Below are 27112 nucleotides of genomic sequence, written 5' to 3' on the forward strand. Positions count from 1 at the left end.
ACATCACAGGCTGTTTGGTTACTGGCTTCTTAAAAGCATTATTAAATAGATGCAAAGAACTACCAAACAAAAAAGCAAATACAAATTTATAAATCTAAATTATATATATATATATATATATATATATATATATATATATATATATATATATATATATATATATATCCTGTGTGTGCATTAACAGTGTGACCACAAGTTTTCTAAACATTAATATTTTAATTAACCCCATTCACATTTAATTATTTAACTTTTCAGTCATTCAGTGATACATTTTAAATTTCAATCTCAAGATGGATGAATATCAAATTTACACTTGATATAAATTATGTGCTATCAATCAATAAAAAAATTAACTACCGGTAATGTTATTAATCACATATTGATATAATATATTTTTTCACATAATTTCACATTAAATTTCTAAAATGTAGAAACACCATAAAGATGGTATATTTTAAATATGTGTTTAATGGCATCTTTTTACTAAGTAGCCTATTATTAATGAAGGTCATTGATATTGATCAATACTGCTACTGATATCTCTATTAGATGCATTTTTCGACGCCAGAACTGAATTAAGTTCTCTTTTGCATCATGCTTGATATCATGTTCATAATATCTACTGCAATGCTAGTGAAAGGATGCCAGGAAAAAAACTGGAAGCTGCATGTTAATAAAATCATTGCACAACTAACCAGGTAATTGTGACAGCCCTGATATAAATCTAAACTGATCTTTGGTTACATTTTAATTCAGCAACCGAATAAAGCATGAATCATGAATGACTGAAGCATGAATCATGAATTACACAATGAAAAGGCAGAAGAGTGTGAGTGCTACAGTACACTTTAAGGAGTGCAGCGTACTTCTATTGTGGTGTCTGGTGTCTTACCGTCACTGCAGCAGGGGTTACAGGCCTCAGACGTCTCGTGGGAGCTGCTGATATCAGCGGGAGGATGCTCGACCGCGGTCTCGTCTTCACTCGATTGCCCAACACTAGGCTCGGACCGGCTGCAGTTCACACGCACTCTCTTAGCGAATCGGCTGGGGAAGGAGGCCAGCCGGCGAGAACGCCTGACTGAAAAGGAGCTTTCTTCTGGCTCGGGACTCTTGGGGCGCTTTGCGGCCTTCTCCAAATCTTTCAGTTCGGCTTTGGGGGAGGAAGAAAGGTCAGTGGCGAGCCGAGTCGCAGCCCCTCTGCAGTGGATATAAGGAGGGCTGTGCATTCTGTAAGGCTTGCTCACGTCAAAGGAGCTGACGTCCTCCAGCAGCTCCTTCAGCAGGGAGTGGGCCTTGATTTCCCTGCGGCGGGTGAAGGGAGCCCTCGGCTTGGTCAGAGGAGATGGTTTCTGAGGGATCACGGGGAGGCTGCGGTGGACCTGCGTGCTCTCGGGCTTGGTCTTACGCTCTCTGCGATCCCAGATGGCCTGTTTGCGTATGGGCAGGCAGTACGTGTGCATGTATTTGATGAGCTCCACCACAGAGTGCAGTTCTTTCTCTGAGGAGAACTGGGGCTTCACCGGCTCGACGCACATCACGCTCTCGCCTTCGCTGCTGGACGACTCCTCCTCTTCCTCCTCCGAGTCACTGTCCTCTTCGTCTTCCTCCTCTTCCTCGGTCTCCTGCACGGTGGTGAGGTGGCGGTGGAGTTCAGTGTAAAGACGAGCGGAGGGCCTCGCCGGCCGTGGCTTGCGCTCCTGTGTGCTTGATCTGTCCTTCTGCGGAGGGAGAAAGAGATGTTTCATTTGATCTTTTGATATTAAACACAACTGAAATGTAATAAAGCAATAAGGCTCAAGAGGTTGTGCATTACTTGATTTTATCATGCTGCTATTCGCAGCGTGAAGCGGAGCGGTAAAATCACTGTTACACAAAAAGTCAGGTGAATTACTGCTTTTATGAAAAGCTGTCAACAGCAATATTGTAAAGCACATAAATAAGAGAAATAATCATTTAAAATGTACACTACTATTCAAAGCTTTGAGTTTAGTAGGATTAATATTTCCATTCAGCAAGGACACCTTAAATATATATATATACACAATATTTACATGCATGTGTTTGTATTGACTGTATATATAAATTAATACACTGTATACACACATATATTATGTAAACAAACACTTGTTTTGGACGCGATTAATCGCGATTAATCATTTGACAGCACAATCAGAATCAGCATATTATAATGATTTCTGAAAGATCACTGAAGTAATGATGTTGAAAATTCAGCTTTGCATCACATAAATACATATATTGTAATATATTTTAAAATATATGAATGCAAAAATTTATATTTTAAGCTAAATATACTAATATTTTATAATATTATTGTTTTTATTTGATCACATAATAGTTGAGGACATCTTTCAAAACCAAAGAAAAGTGTTTGAATTTTGAATATATATATATATATATATATATTTTTATATATATTTTTTAAAATATAAATTACACATGCATACATAATTTCACACTGTTTATACATTTTAATGTATTTTTGGTATACTTACTTTATTACAGAAGTATATATTACACATTCAATTATTAAAATAAAACAAAATATTAAAATAATATAAAAATAAACTGCATGTGCCAAAACTGTTTTATCACTATAATGACAGAAGTAATAAATGCAAAATAGCCTGTTTGAAACGGTTCTAACATTAATGGCATTCTTCAGCGTTATGTAGTGAGCTATCTTTTCTGCCGCCCTTATGAAACGAGCAAACATGCGAGGCATGCAGCCCAGCTGAACCCCTGGAGTCTATTTCAGAGTGCACTTCGCTCTAAGGTTACTGTGACGAATGTGCCATGGTTAGTTGCAAGATATTCTCTCGGTAACTGAAGAACTGCTTGTTCTTTTAAGTAATCTCAAACCCAGTGAGCATTGCCCTTTAGGCTGTGGCTGTGCTATGACAGATGGCTGCATCAACTCTAATGCGACAGCGGCCTTAGCCGAAGCAGAGCGAGTGAATGAAGAACCACAGGCTTCACAGGCTTCCAAACTTTGAAGCACAAATCCTCAGTGTGGTTTCTAAAGGCTGGCATAAGATAATTAGGAATACACCGCAGCGTAAACGGGTAGTGAACAGCATTCGTGCCAACACCGAGGTAGTTCAATCCATTTCCTATTACAGCGAGTCTCCTTTGCCTTCTTACATCAGATGTTTTGAGTTTAAACCGCAGTCATGACGGCTGGAACTTCTTCTCACCTTTAGCACGGGTCTCACGGGTTTGACGTGTTGGCTCCTGCTGCTATGGCGATGCATGTCTTTGTGCACTTCGAGGCCCGCAGGCACATTAGGGGGCGACAACAGGAGCTTTTTCAGCTGTGGAGGGAATGAGAGGCGAGGGGTTAGAATTTGATGACACACGGTGCATTTTAAATTGCACACAAAAACAAGAAAGGTTTGCATTTTGCAGTTCTGTGCTGTAGCCACTGTAAGAACAAGATGTTCAAGTTACTGGAAAATCTGAAATACAAGTCCTGAATGACCAGCGCAACCAGAGAAAGCAAAGTAAGAAGCAGCACAGCGTTGCTGAGTCCCTTAAGCGATTGTTAATGTGCCAACTTGGCAGGTCTGTCCACGTCTCTCAGTGTCTATTGAGGAAACTGGAGGGGCGCTGAGGGTCTCAGCTTCTGTGTACCAAACCGGTTTAGCATGCACTGGCCATCTATGTCATGAAAACATGTGCTCTGCCGTCCCCGTTCCTGCTTCTTCAATGCACCCCTTGTTTTGCACACAGACTGGCCTCATTATGGGGTTGAGGTGTAACTGCGGCCATCGCCAGGAGAGGGGGCTCTCAGCTCTTACACCCGGACTAAACTCAAGGAGGAAGCTTCATCTATTTATTTTACTTTTTTATTTTTTTAGGAGGAAGCTTAATTACACTGGAACAATTCCATTGTTACTGAATCATCTAACAGTGAAATGCATCTGTCTACACTTTCAGGAAAGATTGCTAAAAGATTAAATAACTGACAGTAACTTTATTACCCATGTTTTGTAACTTTATTTATTTATTTTTTTTTACATTAGTTACTGAAATGGTTAACATGAAATAGCCATAACAATGCTCTCATAGAATGCATTATTCTTGATAATTTTTTTTTTTTTTTTAAATATATACTACCATTCAAAAGTCTGTGATCTGTAATATTTCTTATTAACCCATTGGGCTCATCAACGCTATATTTATTTGTTAAAAAAAAATTTGCATTAAAATTGTACAATATTATTGCAATTTATATTATAATACATAACATGTCATTTATTCCTGTCATGGCAAAGCTTTATTACTCTTCAGTGTCACACAATCCTTCATAGATCAACAGACTTTGAACAGTAGTGTATAAGTAGTGTATAAATAATACATGTTTTCACTTTAAGTTGTATATATTAATATTAATGTGGTGAACAAACATTCACTAATAATGAACCATAGTATGTTAACGTTAATGTATTAATAATTATTACATTTCATAATAAACACATAGTGTGTGATGCTTTGATTAGAACATTTTTCAATGTTGCATGAATATAAATGATAGTTTTCATGGAAAAACAACTAACCTTTAACAGGTTGTATCACTGGTATTTTCAGTCATAAAAGTAGTCTTATTCTCAGATGGATACACATTATTTCCATCAATTCAAGAATAATCTGTCCCTCCTTCAGACATCTCTCTTGTATAATTTGGTGCTACACCCTGTAAATTAGCCTTTTTTGGTATCTCTGAGGCAATGATTATCTCAGTAATCAGATGGAGGCCTTTCATCGGCGCCAAACAATGCCATCCTAGAACAATGTGAAGGTATTGAGTGAAATGTAAGACAGTCATTACTGTAAGTACTACTAGTCTCTATGGTAAAATTCTCCAAACGCACATGACAAGCTGGAAAGACAGCTATAGTACAATACAGGCCATGCACAACCAATTGTTCAGGAAGAAGAAGAAAGTAAAAATGAAAAGCTGTCCAACAGGTAATAACTGTTATAACTGGTTTCACGTACACGTACACAGATGAAATTGTTTGGGTTTGTGAGCTGAGAGGGACAGATAACAAACACATCAAACTTGTTCCAGGAAGTGTCTTAAGAAAGAGATGAGAGTTGAGTCCTCTCATAAAAAGGTTGGAAAATAAAGCAAAGAGAGATGCTGTTGAAGTCCATTTCATGACCTGAAGGGAATCAAAGATCTGGGAAGTAGATCCCTTAAAAAAGTACCATGGTATTACCAGGTTTTTGGACATTATCTTGATGGTAATGCCATGGGATTCTTTGAAGTACACTACTGTTCAAAAGTTTGGTTAAGGTTGGTGAGATTTCTTTAACTGTTGTTTTTTAAATAAGTCTCTCAGGCTACGCTCACATGACAATGATGTAGTCAAAAATGGAAAAGTTTTTCCAAACGTTTTAAGCGATTTACGTTTAAACATATCCGTGAAAATGGCCACTCCAGGCCAGTAGTTGGCGCTATCACTTTGTTAGTAAACAGTACCTGTAGGCAAGTGATGATTATATGTGACCCTGGACCACAAAACCAGTCTTATGTGTATAGAGATTTAGGCATCTCAATAAATATTAGGTTTATTAGCATCGGACAATATTTGGCCGAGATACAACTATTCGAAAATCTGGAATCTGAGGGTGCCAAAAAAATTGAAATGCTGAAAAAATCAAATTCTGCATATTACTTATCAAAAATTAACTTTTGTTATATTTACGGTAGGAAATTTACTAAATATCTTAATGGAACATGATCTTTACTTAATATCCTAATGATTTTTGGCATAAAAGAAAAATGGATAATTTTTACCCATATAATGTTTTTTTTGGCTGTTACTACAAATATACCCGAGACTTAACACAGGGTCATGTATGTTGTATATGATGCATCTCTGCTGTTGGTGGTAATATTGGTAAAGTAAATCCACAGGTTGCTGAAGAAGCGTTAGCAAACTCTTGAGCAGCAACAGCAATAGCATGTACTCAGCCATTGTTTTGTATGTTTGTTCGCACTTGCCTTTACAATCGACACGTACTGCGCACATCTACACACCTAAAACGTACTATGCACATGCATGACGCATGTCCTTTTCAAAAACTTGCACTTTGAAACTCGTTTTCAAAAATATGCTTTGTTTCAGTCCCCAAAACGCCGTTGTCAATTAAACGAACAGGCAAAATGTATAAAAAGTTTACCATTTTTGTCTGTAAACGTGTACACGGCCACTAAGGCCCACAAAAGTCACATTTATTTGATACAGTAAAAAGATAATACTGCAAAATATTATTACAATTTAAAACATGCTTTCCATTTTAAAATAGGGATGTAACGATGCATCCCCGAGCTGGGTGAAAATCGCACAAAATATGTGACACTTCAAGTCACATTTTCAAGATGTTAAACGAATTGTGATATAAGGGTTTATAAGGGAACTGACTGTCCTTACACCAGAACAGATGCTATTTTCTTTTCATCAAGCCTCTGTATAATGCATAATAAAGTAGTATTTAAATATGGAACCAAAGGAATGCAGGAATGCGTTATTTTTTTTATTTCGAAATTATACAATTAAATTTTAATCAAAAACTGTTCATGTTGCATGTATGCAGCATAATTTCTTTGGATCATCATTAAAATGCAGTGCTTATCCTTAATTTTAAATGAAAAGTGTACAGACAAGACTTGGTTTATACGAAGAGATTTCTTTTATTTGTATTATTTATTTATTTAATTCGGGATTTGTTTTAAAATTATAATTTAGTTTTGTTATTTGACATATCAATTTCACATAGGAGTGTTCAGCATTTTGTCTGAGAAACAATAAAAGGGCACCTTCTCAATAATAATTTGAAAAAAAATTCACAAAAATTGCTTTGTGAATCGTGTCGCATTGTTAGTCGAGTGTATCACTGCATCCCTATTTTAAAATGTAAATTATTCCTGCGATGGCACAAATCTTTCTGACCCTCAGTTTTGAATGGTAGTGTACAATTTCAATATCATGGTATTCATACACTGCCATAGAATAATGTCAAAGTACCATGTTATTGCCATTAGAAACTATCACAATACCATGGTATCGCCACGGTACTTTCTTATAAGAGTAATGGGACATGTGGAAAAAATAAAAGTTCATAAAAATGGTGTCCACGTTGCACATCCCTGCCTGTGAAGAGGATTCTTGTTAGAACGGTTGCTTAAAAAGAAACAAAAAGCCCAAAATGAGAAAAATTCAGACCTGAGTTGCCTATCATACCCATGCTGTGGGGTAGTCAGAGGCCCATCCAAATCCACCTTAAACAGGAAGGAAGGGTTCTTACTAGAGATGGGTCTTCTGTCTCTGGGCTCAATGAGCCAAGGAGGGGCTCACTGTCCAAAGGGAGGTCATCTTCCTCCTCCTCGCCCTCCTCAGGGTCGCCCCCCAGTGAAGGGAACACAGACAGACCCCCGACTCCGTCCTCAACAATGCCGTCCAGGCTGTCTGTGAGGGCAGCGAGCAGTGCCGCATTTTCTTCCTGAAACAACCAGAAAGAAATGAAGGCAAGTGGTCTGCAAAGCAAAGGTAAGGAAAACCTACACTTACACAGCTTGCATATGTCTAGTGTAAGACTTTTTTAACACATAAACAGTGGAGAACGACAGAAGTTATTCATAAAAAAAAAAAAAATCTAAATTTAAACAGTTGCAGGCCAGACTCGAATCTCCAACACCCACATAAGCACCATGGCTCAAAATATCATCAGAATGTGCATTCATCTCTATGCCATGGCTTTAACTAGCACTTAAATTTAATTTTACACCATTATAATTTAGTAAACGGTTCACTGAACTAGACTTTATTTCACCAAAAAATGAAAATTTGGTCATAATTTACTCACCTTTCATCTTTGAAACAAACAAAAGTATATATTCTAATAGTCTTAATAATTTAACATTGTCTAGCCATTAAAAGTCCATGCAATCAAACTTTCACAAATCAAAATGAACAAAAAATACACATGGATCACATCAAATATGATTAATTGAAGCTCGAACCTGCTTGTTTGAGTGAGAAAAAATGATGTTTATTTTGACATAAATCAAGCATGTTTGAGCTTCCATGTAGCATATTTGATGTGCTCTATGTATGTATATGAGATCAATGTTTATGTGAATAAAAGCCTAAATTAAATCTTTAATCCAAGTCTTTTCTGATTAAAGTGATTTTTCATATTGTTTAATTTTTGATGCTTGAAATTTTTAATTCCTTGGACCTTCAATCCTATATGTGTGTGTGTGTGTAAATTCAGACAGAATTTTCATTTTTGGGTGAACTATCCCTTTAAGACTAATGCCCTTTCCCAGATCTTGCCCTTAGCTCTTACGGCCCTTCAAGTCCAATCTTGGCAAAATTCGGAAAGGTTTGTTGGGTAGTAAAAAAGGTTTGTTTGGGACAGTGACCTACTGAGGCCTGCCCAACTAAAAACAACCAATCACAGGGCAGGATACCACTAATCATGTGCACAGTAAAGCAAGTACAGATGATGGTTCCCACCTCGAATAGCTCTGGGTCTCCGCCGCTGTACTGTATGGAGGCAGGGGAGTGATCTGAGCGCTCGTTGCACCAGTGCAGCTCACTGAGGCAGTTCACCGAGTCAAAATCACTGGCGTCCAGCTGCGAGAGGTCAAAGTCAGGGAAGTCAGCATCCAGGCGGTCTGAGCAGACCTCCTCTTCCCCATACTGAGAACGAAAGGGAGAAAAAATGATAGGTCAAAAGGCAGACATAAGAGGACACATCTAAAAAGAACGCACTTGGACGTAAACGCTGGGAAATCAATAGACATGTCGTGACTGTGAAGATCCTGAGCTCGTATGAATTAGTACTAACCACAATTAGTACTCAGCACAACTTCATTTCAGCTAATAAACTGAGAGTTACTGTAAAAGAAAACGAAAAGCTGACGCTTGCACATTCTTGAATTAAAAACCATAGCTATGGGTTTTGCGACAGAAGAGACTGTTAAGAAAGAGGAATAAATCATGCAAAACGTGACTAGTTTTAGATGTTTTTTGTTTTAGTTTCTGTATTTAGAACGTCTACACTTTATTTAACATGCTGACAGTGTGTACACTTTAACTGCTAGACTCTTTTCATGGTAAAGCCCACTCGCTTGTGCCTTTAAAGCAGCATTTTTGTGAGTGTTTTAAGCTAAAAATAGTCTCCAAATGACTTTTCTCAAGACCCATTTTCTGTTTCACCATGCTGCGCTCCATCTAAGCACTTGTGAACATAAGAACGTGTCTTACGTAAAGGTCCCTTTGAAGCGTGCGTCTGATTGAGGTCGGGTGAACTCAGAAATACATTGGTCGACTAGTTGTTCCGGCAACGCACATGCAAGCTGATTTAGAAAATATGCAGTTTTGCACATCCTTTGCACATTTGATTGAGAAGAGAGATAAAGTGTGTGTGTGTGTGTGTGTGAGAGAGAGAGAGAAGCGAGCGAGTGTGTGTCTGTGTCAATAAGTACTGTGAGAAGGGAAGTGATCTAAACCCCAGGGGCACAGCAGAAAACCACACATGCCTTAATATGCACATAAAATGTGAGCGGAAGAGTTTGCATGTTGCACTCAGATCATTTTGCTAGCACACTTGACCTGTGCATGTCTGTCTGTGGAGAGGATACCTGGAGGACACCTGCTGCCATGCTGCCTCGGTTTACAGGAGCATGTATATTCAACATATTCTACAGAGTCGCTGCAATGCATTTTTGACGACATCTTGCATTAATTCTCCCCTCTCTGTTTCACAAAGCTGATGATTGCGCTTATTCAGTTCCCTTTCTTTTCTTACACTAGGCCTGGTCGAGCAGGGGAGAAATCGAGCAGGTAACAACAGGGCGCCATTTATGTCGCTGTTTTAAAATGCAGCGAACCACGTGGAATCAAACAGCAAAGATTTTACAACGAGAGTCTCTAAAGCACATATTACCAGCTGCTGAGCTCTGATGAAACGAGGTCACATACTGTAGCCCATACCTCCGCACCATTTCAGCCCAATCTTATTATATCTGCAGTATTTTAATCCGCCTCGCTAAGCTATTGTTGAAAAACTATTCAGATGAAATATGGTGTTGAAAACAATGAGACCAAAGAATGATACTAAAATTGACCAGCTTAGGTATAGAATAAACAATGCATTTAATTACATTTTTAATAATACTTCATAAACATTATTATTACCGGTACATTGATTAGTCATGTATACAGTATAGACTGGGGTGGGTATAACTGTTTTTGACAGCAGTCTCTTACACTCACAAATGCTGCATGTATGTGACCAAAAATACTAAAAAAACAGTAATATTTTAAAATATTGATACATTTTTAAAGGATTCTTTGATTAATAGAAAGTAAAATAAATGCATTTATGAAATCGAAATAATTTTGCAACATTCTAAATGCCTTTACTGGTCAATTTAGAACAAATCATATAGAAAAAACGATGAATTTCTTAATTTTTGTTTTAATAAAAATAACAAATCTTACTGAGCCTAAACTTTTAAACAGTAGTGTTTTTCATATGCTATTGTGCAACGCAAATGTTTTTCAGTCTAAAAGGTAACAAATTGATTCCAGTTTTTACTTGCAAACAATACATCACATGCAATAAGAAAACCAAGTGTGAATATGGTCCAACCCCTCATCAGTCTGTCTCTAATAATACTGTGCGATGTGCTTATAGAATTAATGCAGGTTTAAATCAGCGTCAGGAATCACAGCAGGAAGGCTTCTGCAAATGTAAAATATTCAAAAAACAGGAAATCCATTCCTGTCTGCAGCATTTTAAAGGACCACTTGAGAAGCCCTGGAGGTGATGTGCATGTGCACACGTGTGTAATGAAGGCGTTCACTCAACACGCACACAGACAGCATGCAAACACACACACTTAGCACTCTACGCATCCCCCTCACATGCCACCGACTCATCTCCATCCTTTGAGACCCCCTCCCCAGGAGCACCAGAGCTCCAGCTAATCTATCTCTTTTTTTTACCAACCTTTTTATTCTCTCTTGCTTTCAGTAGCTCTCTTTTTCTGTGTTATGGAGAGTCTCAATATCAATCAATAAAAAGCTCCTTGGGCTCTGAAGGTTTAAGGTCACGAGCGCAAGCGTGCATGCTGCAGTGTAGGTAGGGCTGGGCGGTATGACCGTTTATGCCATGAAATCGAAGAAGTGACTTTGCTTTTCCAGTTAATACTGTCAGTATATCCATATGACCATCCATCCATATATCAATACCATATCAAGATGTATATCAATTTCAGGTATACTGCAATACATGCTATTTACAGTAATATGAAATTACTTATACTGTGAGTAGCGTGCTGGATTCACCTGCACAACACACACACTTATAATACCACTGGTTCACCCCATTAACAGAGTCGTCCGCTTCACCCAGACCTCTCATGATCATCACGCTATTATGAGGCGACAAAATCCAGCCACATTTTCAATGCACCAAAAAAGGATACATCGCACCAGTTAGCGCTAGACTGATGCTACTAAATGAACAAAAGTTAATGAGCCTAGCTGACCTACTCAAGGCAAAAGCAGTAAAGACTAATCAGTGATCTGTATAGTCAAGAATGACCTTTCCATTCGCTCTCCATTAAAAAGAAAATGTTCCACAAATCTCTCATAACAAGAAAGGTCATTACACACAACAATCAGGCAGCGAGGGGTGATTTGCGTATGCATTTGACGTATACAAGTATGCACAGCGAGTCCGAGTCCAAGGGCGCACCAAGATAACACTCAAAAACAAGCACGTAACTGCATATAGGTTTACTGCATCAGCGTTATTATATGCCATATGGAGCAAAAAGCAACCTGACCCATGTGGCCCAGGAGTACTTGATCTCCAATACACAAGCTCTGAAATCTGATTGCCCCCCAACCCCCAAATCATTTTTTTTTCCATTAACATTTTTCTGGATTACATTTTTTCTGTTGTAGTTTTTCTCGACTCTGTTTTAAAAGTTAAAAAAACATTCAATTAAATCACGAAACATACAGAATTTGACAGTATTTTATTAAAAGTTAAAATGTAATTAAAAAATTACACTTTGAGGGCTCAATGAAATATTTTTTTCTCTCAAATTCAGTTGTATTTTTACCAAATGATACTTTCTATAAATTTTCTAGATTTAATTTATAATGGTTTCATTATGTTTGAACGATGAAAAGCATATCGAATTGATTGATTTTAGAAAAAAAGTATTAAAAATTTTTCCGGGTAAATAAATTCCATTGAATAATTTTACTGGTAAATATTACTTATAAATATTTAAAACAATTTTTAATAATAATTTTATTAGTAGTTGTATTACTATTTCTGTCATAGTTTCTTTAAGTTAAACCAAACTTTTATTTTGACAGAGGGTTGGAGTGAAGACCTTTAAATCTCTGTTTGGATATGATGATAATTTGTCTTGATTTAAACTGTAAAATCCTTACAAAACAGGCTCTCAAAAGGTTTCTAGAGATTATTCATGTGCTCATACTGTATACTGACGCGGCAGAGGATGAAAACACAGCGAGAGTCCTACACACTTCATGTGTGTAGTAAATGAAACCGTGCGACTGCGCCATTCATTCTCCCAGAGACACACAGAGCTTGCAGGATCGAGGATTCATATTTAAATAGTATTTTTGCTGCTTAATATTCACAGACATTAGTCCATATCGCATTTTGATTTAAGTGTACTGAACTATTTTTGGACATGCATCCAAAATTTAGCAAATTCTGTAAAATTCTGCATTATACGGTAAATTTAATTTTTACGATTCCGTGTTTTCTGCATCGCGGAAATCATAAAGCCCTGACATTCATGCAAGGCTGACCTACTGCTGACAGTGTACTGGCATGTTTTCAAGCTATCTGGGGAATTTTATGAATAAATTTAAGGATAATTAGAGGCAAAGCATGTAAAAAGCAAAAGACACAAAATGTGACCTTTATAAGTTTGCTTGTCATTTTCTACTGCAGGGCGATCGAATGCAGCATCTGAGACACCACTGGGATTACGGATGGAGAGATAGATAGACTGATTGATCTGAGCACAATTCAGTTACGCTGCTATTCTAGTAAAGCTGCAGGTTACTCATTCATTCCTTGCATTTACGAGCTAATAGGCTCTTATCTGGGTGCCCTGTTCCCTTTGAGCCTGCTGCTATCTAAGATATGTTATATATAGCCGTTATCCTCAGTCTCATGACTGGCTCTTATACAAGCTGCTTGTGACGGGCAAGGCTCTGAATGCTGCCCATGCCAAATGCAGATGGAACTAGTTGCTCTCTCCTAAGCCTCCTTCCCAAGAAACAAAGACGCAGACATGCGCACATGCGGCCCTTTGAGACACATCCTGCCCGGGCCGTTAAATGGATTCCCTCACGACTCGATCCAAAGAAAACTTGGGTGAGGTTGCTAGCCGGCCTCAAACAGGAAGCAGTTTGTAGAACCGTTCCTCCAGTAGCAATGGGTTCATGAGGTGCAGCGTACACCCTGTCGACCCCTATTGACTGTTTGACCCTTCGCCACATGACTGTAAATGAAATAAAGATGTTAGACCGTAGTAAACAGAAACTACTGAATGAAACCCGCATCCCACGGCCTGGCTGAACTGAAACAGGAGCAATTAAATTAGCTGGAGACCCATACTGAAAACCCAAATTAACAGCGGGCCACTGGATGTAGGGCAGTTAAAGGAAGATCTGGGCCACTCATATACAGTTGAGTTAGACTGATAAAAGGCAGATTCATGCCACCTTATTGGACAAGAACCTTTCTTTTCTATCTATCTAGGAATTAACTGTCCACAACCTCACTATCCCAGCAGCAGGCCACCTTTATCTTCTCCATAGCCCTCTAAATTTAGTGCTTATTGAACCCATTCATCCTTCAGACTTTTGCTAACCATTCCCATGTGGTAATTTTCCTCATACTCTCCATTAGACTTCATAGACAAGGTTTAGCAATCAACTGTTGAGACACTGGTTGATGCAAGCAAAAATGCATGCATTTGTTTTTTACCGCAATTTCAACAGGATTTAAAAAGTATTTAATTTGGTTTTTGACAATCCATGGCTGTTTAGTTTCATGTCTTCTAAATTTCCTTTTGATTTATCAGATATTCCACTCCACAAAGCCAGATTAGAAACATGATTAACTTCCATCTGAAACATCTGCTGTATAGATTTTTATTCACAAAACATCTCAGCATCAGCAACACGTTTTCTAGGAGGCGACCTAACAGCCACAGAGCCCAATTTTACTCCTGATGAACTGTTTTCAGATTGGCCGTCAAACTCTACATCTTGTAGACTGAGATGTGTATCAAGTGCAAAGCAAGGACCACGTCACTGGTCCAAGTGAGATGCTATTATTCAGAAAGTCTGAGAGCTGGTGCCCTCGAGTGCAACCCCTCTTCAGCCAGGTAGGACAGTAATGAGATCTGATTAGAGAGCGGATTCTGTACTCAGAGACAGGGCTTTGATAGACTGCCAGTTCAGCTGTGACTTTAGATTCACATGGGAAATGGAAAATAGGCTTAAATGTTTAAAGGCTCCATGTCCAAGTCCCAGCTGGACAGAAGATCCACTGTTAAAAATGAATGAATGCATCAATGTATTAAAGAGTGTAAAACCCTCATAAATTAGTTACTTAAGCAATGTTTTATGGTTATCAATGTGTTTATTAAATTCAGATTCTTTCTTTGGAGAATCAATTTGGACTAATCACTGATCTAGGCCATTCTTTCTGTCACATGTGTTTTCTAACGCATGACTGTCATTATCACAGCCTGATTATTCTTAACTGACATCACTTGGTAATCCATAGACACTAAAGGCATGTTTGTAAGTCCTTAACAAGATTTAGTGGTGTAATAAGAAACCTACAAGTTAGGAGAGGCCAAACATCACAAGGGTTAATTAAAAAATAAAAAGACTGCCACAAGATAGCACAAAAAAATAAAATAAAATAAATAACCAATCTTTAGATATACTTCATATGGTCACTCCGTCAGCTTATGATGCTTGTCAAATGTCTGTAAGTCAATAAATGTTTTTTTTTTACTCATTCTAAGGGATATCTCAAGACAGTATTTTAAGTATGGTTCATTATAATGCTGTATAAATCCTCACACTGACTCTGACAGTAGTCTCTAGAGTTTGGTCCTCAGGTGTTATGTACTTCAGTTGAATGATAGGGCCATGTTAATCGTAAATTGATAACATTATATTCATAACGTTCGTAATTAAAAAGATCCTTTGAGAAGAGCTAAAAGAGGTATCCAAAAATTACCAAAGTCTCTTAGACATTAAATATGGTAATGCTGCACTGCACCGATCATTTGGCTGGGAAATGGTACTACATTTATAGAGAGCGAATTAATGCATGAGGGGAAAAAATATTAAAAATGTGAGAAAATGTGTGCGAGTTGGCTGGCAAAGGGGCGATAAGTGCATAACAACTTATTAGCATTTTATTGCCTGAATATCAGCACTGATGTCAAATTCATTCAAGCCCACTGATCTAAAAATAGGTGTTTTGGTTAGGAGACGATCCTAATAGGAGAGACTGCTGCCAGCATCCGTTCTTCCATAAAGTCATCTCAGAGAGTGGGCGACCATGGGGAGGGGTACAGCGATGCTTGAGCACTTAATAGAAAATCACAGCAACTGTTATTAATTTACAGCTACTCTCATGCTCTGGCAATTTGCTATTCTTATCATGTGTCACATCAACATTGTGTCTCAAAGTCAAAAAATGATCTTTTTTGTAGTCAAGCTATATATAAAAAAAAAAAAAAATCATTAGGGATGTGCAAAACTATATATTTTCAAAAACATCGGTAACACTTTAGTATAGGGGCCAGTTCTCACTATTAACTAGTTGCTTATTAACATGCATATTATTAACATATTGGCTGTTTATTAGTAATTATGAAGCACATATATTCTACATATTCTACATCCCTAATCCTACCCAATTCCTTAACTTATCAATTACCTTACTAAAACTAGTAAACTATAACCTATTAAACCTGTAAAAAAAAAAAAACAGAGGACAAAAAGGATACCTTAGGTCAAGATTAAAAAGAATATATATATGCAAATATATATATGCAAACAATTATATATTAAATTCCATATATGCATTCATAATGTTTCTTGTCTATGGCTGCTAATACAAACAATCTCCATCTTAAATATATGAGATTCAGTCCCTGTGAAACCAAAGCTCTCAAGGTCACCTACAGTTCATTATGCACCCCACAGCAAACATGAAAGCATACCCAGCACTGATGTAAATATAGGCACCAGCACATACATTAGAAGTCATTGCATGCCTGCAGTACAAAAAAAAAATCATCAGGAGATCCAAAAGGTAGTCAGCAATTCTTCCTCTGCTTCTAACCTGGATCCATTTCACTGACACAATGAGAGCACTGGGCTCTGGTTTCAGAGCCTTGTATAAGGTTGTTCACTGGTGTCACATTTTCCTGCAACGAATGCATAGACCTTGTCACAAGACTGTAGGTTTGAACCCCTCATTATCTCCAACGGGGGTCCGTCGCTCCTCAGACTGAGGTCATTTTACCTGCAGTCACGACTGTGGGTGAGGGGGGCTGCAGGACAATACAAGCACTGTTTCCAGGCAGAAACCAGCTGGCAGTATCTTAGGTAATTCAAACAACCAAAGAGAAATATCAGACTCACCTTGATTACAAATTACCAGCTGACTTTGATAAAGACTCGAAAGCAAAATAAGGCTAAATGCTCTCACTGGATTACGAGTAGAGCTGCTCTCATTGTGTCTAATGTGTTCAATCTGTCCAGCTGACGCAGACGGGATAAAGGGAATATCACCTGAGAGAGAAAGTTAAAAGAAGGTAGACGCAGTGAGGCAAAGATGTAAAATGAGTGTTTTCAGACTTGGGTGGCCACAGACAGATCCCGATGCCTGAGGAAGATGGCATCAACCCAACTTGTTTCTAATTCACCGGGAGCAGTCGGTGTCTGAGCTCTTAGTAGACGTGCATGGCTGTAATTAAATCAAAATGCTTTTCTTGCTCACTCTGCTCGAGCGTGAGGGCAGAAGACATTGTTTGGGATATAAGTGGCCGTCCAGAGTGACCATTCTCTGCAAATCGGTAATAAGGTTAACCTGAGGCTGTTCTGTCCTTGGCGTTTTTCTCCATGATGCATGTTTCATACCACCGCTGTGTTCCTAGACACCAACCCCATTTAGGAATCACAGCCTTTTTGCACACAGTACTGCAGCATTTCATGCAGTTCTGCAGTGAACGTACACAATACAGATAATGCATGCTGCATTAATGGGTGTTTAGCGGTAACACTGGGTTAATAGGATTACATGCCCCTTGTTTCCATCTGTTGCGAAGGTCATGAGTCTGGGTCAACAGATATCAGCTCACGACCACCGCTAGGGGCCAGTCGAAACCCCCTAAATTCTCAGTAAACAGTCGCTCAACTTAATCATGCACACAACATGTGCCTTGACATGATGGAGAACACTTTATGGCAGTTATATATAGATGCCTGGTATCTATTTCAGAGCATGCACATAAACTTGCTTGCAGTGTCAAGGAGAGAACCACGGCTCACTCCTGTAGGTCTTTGCCTCAGATAAAGAACCCCCAATTCCTCCTTCGACTGCATCAATAACTGAGTGTGCATCTCTAAGACTAAATATGAAAAAAAACTTCCACTGCAGTGGTTCAGCGGTTGCTCTCCAGCTGTCCCTTAGGAGAATGTTTCAATGCAGTGAAGTGAAAAAAGGCAAGAGAGTTAAACATCAGTTTCTGAATTCAACCAGTCTATACACCGCATGGTGGGTATTCAAAGGGGACAAAAGAACAAGGCTAAGTGCGCTGATGCTAAAAACACTGTCGCACAGAATCTCATGGCTACCGCCATTAATCTTGACCTCCAGTTTCTCTTGCTGCAGGCCAAGAAATCGAGGTAAAGAATATTCCCATCTCTATTTTAGTTGGTCATTCTGCAAGCACAGTGTTTGTTTTGAAATCCAAGAATAGACCGAAATGCAGAGGTGACCTTTGCTTCTTGCATCCAATGGCTGAAAGGACAGTGCTCTGACAGCTGTTCAAGACACACACAGAACTGTGCGGCAGTGCTCCGATGTGAGATGTTGTATTAAGAAAGCGATACAAAAATATGAACAGGCCTAGTCACAAGTAAAACTTATGACCATTGTAAATATGTAAGATGGAACAAATTTCATCTCTGCACTGGCTTTCTGGGTGAGCTCTGAAGCGGGAAGATGACTCACTCTGAATTCCTAATGCTCAAACAGAAGGCAAAGCCATCTGCCAGCCCTCATCTTTAAGCCATCGCTTTAGCGGCAAACAGTGTTTGCTACTGTGTGATTTTCTGACATGAATTGTAAGCTAAGTGTGGCATCTTCTGGCCTCCACTTGCTGCTCATCTCTGAATCCGAGCAAATGTTAAACAATGCCGATTGCTTGCTTTATTCCAATTAATGATCGGCTGAAATATCAGACTGCAAGGGAGTGTTTTCGAGACATTTAGAACTAACCATCTAACTGGTAGTGATGCTGACAGCATTGCAGGTTTTTGACTGGTGGAATGTGTCAGCAGTGACAACAAGCTGCATTCGAACATAAATGTATTAAGGTCATTAAGGGTAATTATGGCGGGGTGATTCTTCAGTTTCCCTCTGTGATAATGTGAGGAAGCTGTCATGTCAAGGACATTACACCAGCATAACACACATGCTAGACTCAACCCGGAATAGAAGGGAGACTGGAGGTTGCAACAGATGTAGCACTAGGAGTCAGCCCATAGAAATACAACAGTCTACTTAATGTTTTAAGCTGCATTCTTACTAGGTGAAATGGCAATTTCTCCATCCACACCCCTGTGGTGGTTCAAGGTTAATCAATTCCCCAAAGGATTTCCAAATCCGATACTGTATGGTTGTAACGGTATGAGATTTTCACGGTATGATAATCGTCTAAGAAAATACCACGGTTATACGGTTTCGCAGTATACGGTATAAAACTTTACATATTTATTTGGGGGGGGGGTTGAACAAATGTTTGACAGCATGTGTTTATTCAAATTTCATTAATCAAAAAACAAGAACATTTTAACATTGATTGTTTATTAGTTTAATAACTTATATTTATCATTATTAATTCATAGAAATTCATAAATTGTGGTTTGACTTAATTTTTCTGCATTCTACACTTATATAATTTAATACAAATATTCTATCAAAAAATGGTGGTAATGAAAATGCATACACATTTAACAATTGAATTGATGTTTTAAAACCTTTATTCTTTCATGTTTTCGCAAAGGGCTGTACAACAGAGATTTACTACATTGAAATGAGGGAAAAATTATATTCCCCAATGTTTATCGAAATTATTATTATTATTATTATTTTAGAAGTAGGTTACATTTTAGTAAAATCGTAATTTCTGTCAATTTCTTCGAGTTAAAAATTAGACTTTTATTTGGACGGGTTGAATTGAAGAGCTTTGAGTGTCAATGTATTTGTTTTTGACAGTGGTTTTCTCAAATAAAATGATGAAATGATTATTAATTGTTCTCTCAGTGAGGCTCAGATAGTGAGACAGCAGGCACTGTTAAACCATGCACTTTAAGCCACGCTGGCGCATATTTGTGAATGTAGTACATGACAACACCGCTCATTCAGAGAGACATGCAAAACAAACAGTTTTTATCATTATTTTACAGCTTTGTCTTTTATTTATTCATCAATCCATCAAATCGCACACTTTATGTGACATCTGCAGAGTAGCTAGCTGTTGTAAATTCACTGTCATGACTGGATTCTGTGCTTCACTCCGCATCACAGAAATCATAATGCATTAACCTTAAATTATAAATGGGACATAGCTGTATCTGTATGGGATGATGATGTTTTGAATAGGTAAAAATGTTCGATCGGATTCCTCGTTTTACAGCCGCTTTCCGACCACAGTTTTTGCAAACTGTGTCTACCTTCAATGACAAATAAGCATTCGTCTTTTCTATGTAAAAAGTATTCCTATACTAGTGCCAAGAGTTAGGGGCTGTTCACATATTGTGTCTTTTGCGCACTCAAGTTTGTTATTTCAAATGTAGGCGCACGGTATGCGCGCTCATAATGGAAGCGACGCGGTCCCAATGCGGTCACGATGCGCACGTGGTGCGACGTGCTCATTTTTTGTTCATCAAGTTTTTTGTTCATCGAGTTAAAAACATCGCAACTTTTGAGAATGCCGCAAGCGCACCGCAGGTCATGTAGCTTCCTCACCTTTTGGTAACAACGTTGAAAGCTCAGCCAAGATGAAGGAACAGCTGATCATAGCTGTATATGGATTGCCATTTTAAAAATAATTTAGTAGCAGAGCTACTGCAAGCAACTTTTTGTGCTTCAAATCCATTTATCCATTGCTGAAATTTCCGGGTCTTCATGGAAAGTGCAGGTCATGGTTGCTTAGCAATGGCAGACGCTTCAAGAGTGCAAGTGTCCGAAGGCTTTGGAAAAAAATCAGAAAGCAGTGCGCCTAGCATTTTTCACAGGTTATGTGACGATATGTGAACGGCCCCTTAGGCCGATTTTTATCAGATTTTGAGCCGAATTCTGACTCGTGCGACTCTTTTTTGGGTCGGGACGATTTTCAGCATTTTCGTGCGTCGTTTGTCGTGCAGTGCTCGTGCAGTGTACAAGGGGAAACGAGAGGTGTTTAACCTCTCCTGACCATCAATCGGTTGGTCGGATGGATCTCTGACATGTCAGAAATTTTGGTCGCCTCTCGTGAGGTATCCCACTATTGAAGCAGGGCTACGAACCGTTTTCCACATTTCCCTCACTGCGCGTGCGCGAAACCATAAACGAAACCATGGTGACATGTTGTGTAGTGTGGACTGAAGTGATGGAGGGAAAACTTGTGGAGTTAAGGCAAAGAAAAAGAAAAAAAGAGGGAAGAAAACGCCTGCTTACCTCCAGCGTCTAGATATGCCTACGCCTTTTTTTTTTTTTTGATGTTTCAGCACACAGAATTGCGCATATCACCAAAGCAGTGCGTTTATCCAGTCGGGAAAGCATGTTTATTCAGAAACCGCCACAAACATCCGGGTTCTGAGGTATCCTACTTGTTGATTCGGTTGATTCCTCACGTATAGTGTGAGCAGTCAAATCGCAACTCAACGATCGGACCGTACAGTGAGTGCATAAAAATCGTGAGCTTTGGCTTTACATCGCAAGCGATGTACTCATACAGTGTGAGTTGGTACCTTGCCGAAATCGCACAGAAATCGCAGTGTATGACGGCCTTTAGGTGGAAAGTTGTTGCCTAGGCGCAGGTGAGATTTCAAGAAGCATTTCCAAACACGTATGGAATGTTTGTGATCGCAAAAAAATTATTTCCATTATAACTGCCAAAAGTATTCTATGACATACCCAACATTTTATGAAACAGAACTTCTTTGTTCCCATGTTTGCCCTACAGATGAAGTTTTCTGATATTGTTTTTGTCTTTAACTACTCATTCACTTGAAACTCATTATTTGGCAGAGCGGCTATGTGAGTGGTGCAAGGTCTGAGGGCCCCTCATAGCATTTACACTATGTGTACTCAACCATGACAGTTCAAAGCCACACTAATTGCTCCCTTTGACAAATTGTTATTAATTCTCCGTTTGGCAGCCCACCAAGACTAACCCTTCCAACACATTTCTAGGGATATTTGTGTAGCATTGTGCATTCCTTGTTTCTAATCTGATCCTTTAGTGGCCAAATTTAAAAGTTTAAAATCAGAAAACCCAAATCTTTTTCTCTTAGACAACATGTTAATGAGTATATATTTAGAGTTCTCTTTGCTAAATGCTTTAGGTGTTTGTTAGTCTATCAAAAGCTGCCAGGTATCATTCTGAAGCCAGGCTGTTGGTCTGCCACCTGCACCCTTTCCTCAGTGTGAGTGCGAGAAGATCGGATTTTGTACTCCATATCCCTTGACAGCCCGTAGTGTGAGCCTCAGCATTCCTTCTGGATAAGGTCAGGCCATTTTGGTGCAAATATCAGGATCTACAGCTTGGGACTACATGACTAACAGATCTCTCCAAATCTATTGGCACGGCAGGAGAAAGATTCCAGAATTAGAGTAACAATACCTGACTTCAAGCACAAAACCCCACCAACCACATCTTAAAGTCCACCATGGGCAGTATCAGATTAACATGATCTCCTCCTCTGGCAGAACCCATTAATAATAAAGATTAAAAGAGCAGGGACTGAATGCATGTGTTATTCTAAACAGCACAACCTTCAGTGTGTTGTGCATCACTTTGGTCACATAATAAAAGCCTTCAACAGCTCCTAAAGTTCAGCTGATCTCAGACCGGGCTTTCAAATGGAAAACAAAGAGCTTTAACTTAGCCAGGGCTAGTTTGTAATGTGTAATCCACTGGTTTTACGCTCTCCCCTGAATCATGCATAGCGTTTGTTGTGCTGCTGTGATAAGGAACACGAAAACACACAAGGAACTTGTTCATCTTTGAGGATCTAACATCAGTGAAGTCAGAGAGTAAGCACTCAAAGGCCACCAAAAGAAAAAGGAAAAATCTTTAATTGGCTTTGATTGTGGGCTTTGAACTTCCTTGGCAGCTTTTTAGCTTGGGTGGCTTTGTCGGGTTGTAATGTGATGACTATGAGATATGCCCATCGTGCCAAACTGCTCTGACCCATTCATTGTTTTGCAGTAATTGAATGAGGTTTGGTGCGTTTAGCTACTGATGCCCAAACTTGTTGCTGAGAAACTAAAGAGGAACAATGCCAAGCCTGTTAACCGATTTACAAACAAATCCACAATGGTTCTTCAAGGTGATTAATCTCGACCTATTCAGTAATTCTGCATTCACACACTCAGGCTGAACTGGCTTTTCATGATTGGGAAAAAAAGTATTTTCACTTTTTCCAAAGGTGCGAGATCTGTTATATCGGGGAAAAAGGTTACGTCACGAAACACACTAAAAATACTATGCTGTCAGTGCGATCACACTTCACATCAGTGCTGTCGAGTACATGCTCTATAAGTAAAACATTATTCGGCAGGGTTCGGGCCATGTAGCTTTTCGGTCACAAATAAAGGAAGTAACAGCAGTTGTGAGTCCTTCCATCTGACCAAAAGAGTTGTAGAATCAGTGCTTAATTCTTCCAGTGGTCAGTCAGTGTCTTCGTATCTTAGCAGGGCCCTCGATTCAGCTGCTTTGGTCTGAGAGAATGAAAGGCTTGAGGCAGTGCTTGTGTCCTCAGCCGACCCACGTACACGTGACTGAAGTGAGAGCTGCGTGAGGCAGAGGTACAGGGGAGTGAGGGGCAGAGGGAATTGGTGAAAGAGCAAATGCTAAAAGGAAAGAGATCAGAGCTTCGGCAAAAAGTGAAGCAAGTAGGCCAAAGCAAAAGCTGGATGCTTTCTATGGACGGTTTTCTCTCTCACTCTTATCTCGGCACCATTACAAGGTGCATCACGTTTGTTCTTTCACAGCTCACTGCTCCCGTTCTCTCACTTTTCCTTTTTTTCCGTCATATCTCCAATCCTCTTCTCTCTCTTCGGCATCACCGAGGCAGTTTGTGGGCTGCTGTCTGCAGCGCTTGTGTCTAACAGACAGCTGTCGCCTGAGGTGACTCCAGATTCCCTTCTGGGCTCCCAGCCCAAAGCGGGACATCACCTACCAAAATTCTGCTGATGCACACAAAGCATTGAGGGCAAACTCAGTGCAAGGACAGAATGTGCTCTGTCAAGTGGCAGCCAGATCCGCATTACCTGTCCTTCCGCTGTCTGGTAAAAGTCTTGAGAAAGTGTTCCTCTTCCCCCAAGACTTATTACACTTGTTCGGCCCAGATTCATTGTATGAGCATCTCATGAACACGTCATCTCCTCTTCCCACCACAGTCTCTCTGGACATGAACCAAAACAAATCGTCGGTTGATGCCATTCTTTATTCTCGTCCTCCATCATGATCATCAATTACTCCATTGGCAGTCACTTAATGAACATTAACACATTGTTGCACCTGAAAAACGTTAATTAGAGTTAATTAAATTAATTAGACAGTGAAATGGATGGAGAGTGCCTGGAGAGCCCTTAATAGAAGAAAACCAGAAGGCCAGAATATGCATTAGAGCAGCTGATAATGCACCAAACGACTTCGTAATTACCGCGGCCATAGATGACTGAAATGTAGAAATATGAACTGCACAAAAATCTAAGCAATGATCAGATTACTCAATATTTTCTCTGTGCTGGTTTAAACACCCATCACAGTTGTAATGCTGAATGGTTATTTCATTATACACGCATTTAATTAAGTAAAGTGCCCTTCCAGGCATCCGAGGCCTGCCGCTATCCTCTTGCAGCCATGCGATGCGACCCGTTTCCTCAAAAAGCCACTGGTGAGCTTCATTACTTCATCAGTTCCTGAGCTGTAATTCACTCAGTTAAGTGATGGCCATGTCAACAGTCATCTGAGGAGGATCACATTCTTTAAAAATGCAAAACATCTACAGCGTTTGCTGAATATTCATTTGCTTTCACTTTCCAACCTTTGTTCGTGTTATCTCTTCAGACCTTTGGTCACTATCATATCCATATCTTCAAAGTCGGAAGTAATATTTCTGAAATATGTCAGCAATTTTTTGCTAGCGATACAAGAATAGCTTTGAATCCCATGCAGATAACACAGACTGTAACACAAGACACAAAGAAGGGGATAGGAAACATGATTTCATGATTAATGATTTCAGTTCCTTCACAGTTCCACTTGTAAGGAATAAATATTAAGTAAAAATGAATTTCATTGCCTTATGATCATTTAAAAGTTTAATACAAGTTTGTTTTATTTGTAAAATTGAAACTTAAGAATACTTGTTTCCCAACCCGAGATGTAAGACTTGCACATATAAATGCACATACACCAAAAGCATTAAGTACTTTGTGTGCAATAAATCCAGCAGCTGCCATGTTTGGTGAATGCCACAAGGTCATAACAGATGCTGTTCTTTCCTCCCGAGCGCGTGCTATTTATGCCCGTCAAGGTCTGGTCCGCTGACACGCAACAGAAGCTATGACGCTGCCCACACTCACAATCCCTGTCCACAATGAATCCTGTCACTCACAAACTACGGCAAACTCGTAGCTAATCCTTTACGATCCGTAACTGCAATTTTCGGGAGATCTTAGCATCTGTCACAAACCAGGATTTACTTACCTGATGCTGAAATTACTTTAGCTTACCAACCACACTGCACATGTGACTAAGAAGGAGATCTTTTTACTATATGACTTTATTTAAACACTAGTTGAGCGCAAACGTGTTGTGTCATTTGAGCTTGAAACACAGTAGGAGAGATTTCAATTGAAAGTTTGCTCAAATGACAAGCCCACACCCCTCACCCCCAACCTATCCCGACTACTTACCAACATCTAGCTGGGCTTCTGTCAGCACAATCAGCAGAGATGTCGTTGGGAGCCAAACACAACTTGACGAATGCCTCTGTGACACATCATCACCGAGCTGCCAGGTCATTTCTCACCTCTGCTAGCACTGTACTCATCATCTCATCCTGGTAAATCACCACATGGCCACAATACAACCCTCAACCTGCTCGCCGCAAGACCCTCACCCATCAGGGGATGTGGTCAACATGTAAACAAATCTGCACGTGATTTACACTCTTGCACCTTGAGTTACAACCCTAAGATTCCCAGCCACGGTGATTCCTGGCCGCAGCTCGCTTGCAGTGTCTGTATCTAAGTGATAACGGATGAAATGAAGCACAGCGGTTGACAATCTGCCTGTTTCAGGATTCCGTTGAGTCGTTCTCGATGGCGATCGGCCCGCATCCGTTTATTTTCGGTGGCTGCGAGTGACATTTGGGTGCTTTTCATTAGTGAGAGATGCGCTCCCTTGGGCTCGTGGCACCACGGACGCCTGGAGGGAAGAGAAGGGGAGGGCTGCCTAACCCATCTTCACCTCAGACGACACCGCCACTGAGGAGGATTTTCATAGATGCAGCATAGAATGCAATGTATCAAATGAATAAAAACAAAGTAGCATGCTTATTTGTCTTATTTTGCAAAGTGCCCAAAGGGTCAAGAAGAATCCATCAAAATAGAAGTTGTAAATGAAGATTAACCAAATGTGAGGAGATAACCGGTGCTTAGTGGTTAAGCTCTAGCAGTTCAAAGGGTAAGGGAGCACTAGGTATTACACTAGTCTTTGCCTACTGTAAATTGGCCTCTTCAGTGCCGTTATCCTTTCTGGACAGATGGAAAATGACTCTTAAACAGTTCCTATAAAAATTCATTCATCTCACCATTTAGAAGAGGCTAAAGTACAAACATAAATTTGGTAAAAATATATTTCTGTCTGCAAAAGCAAACTATCGGTTTAGTTAGGGGGAAAGGCTGGTGAGAAAGATATCAGTGGCGAAAACTTGTTTATACATTCAAACAGTCCTGTTGAAACTGCATGTCACTGATCTGTGTGGTCGGCATGCATGTGACTTTGGAGTTCAGACAGCACCATATTAGGAATAAGTGCTGGATTGAGTCAAATAGACAAAGTGACAACTCTAGTGCCTCACGGGAGAAGGTCCAATGCAAGAAACATTGCGTCAATGGGCTCGAAAACAGACGCAGATGATAAGCGTTATGTTCTATGATGCATCTGCTATCTTATCGTGTGCAAAAGCACATGTGCTCTTCAGTACGAGGAGGGGTACTTTGAACTTCACAGCTGTCTGATCAAAGGGGACGGTCTTTTGAGTTTTCACAAACAACCAATTCCCTGCTCTGTTGTCCCAATCCGTGCTTTCAAATTCAATCACGCCAGATTACATCCTGCTATAGGGAGCCATAACACATGTAAATATAATTGAAGGACTATGAAACACCTGTTCTTTTTGATGCATCTGCCCCCCTCATTCAGTGACGTCCCTTTTCATCCAGAGCTCACGTCTGAAAAATGATG

The 27112-nt window shown here is 39.5% G+C and overlaps 1 protein-coding gene across 1 annotated transcript in view; it reads right to left on the reverse strand.

The window, feature by feature from the left end:
• The window catches only part of ppargc1b (peroxisome proliferator-activated receptor gamma, coactivator 1 beta), a 45810-nt gene that overhangs the window by 8483 nt on the left and 10215 nt on the right, over positions 1 to 27112 (reverse strand). The window contains exons 2-5 of the mRNA XM_026281171.1: positions 8550 to 8735; positions 7336 to 7530; positions 3216 to 3332; positions 893 to 1718 (exon numbers count right to left, since the gene is read on the reverse strand). Coding sequence (XP_026136956.1) covers positions 893 to 1718; positions 3216 to 3332; positions 7336 to 7530; positions 8550 to 8735 — 1324 coding nt within the window. The remainder of the gene's footprint in view (positions 1 to 892; positions 1719 to 3215; positions 3333 to 7335; positions 7531 to 8549; positions 8736 to 27112) is intronic.

Source organism: Carassius auratus, chromosome 14 (genome assembly GCF_003368295.1).
Source record: "Carassius auratus strain Wakin chromosome 14, ASM336829v1, whole genome shotgun sequence".
In the NCBI taxonomy this organism is placed as follows: domain Eukaryota; kingdom Metazoa; phylum Chordata; class Actinopteri; order Cypriniformes; family Cyprinidae; genus Carassius; species Carassius auratus.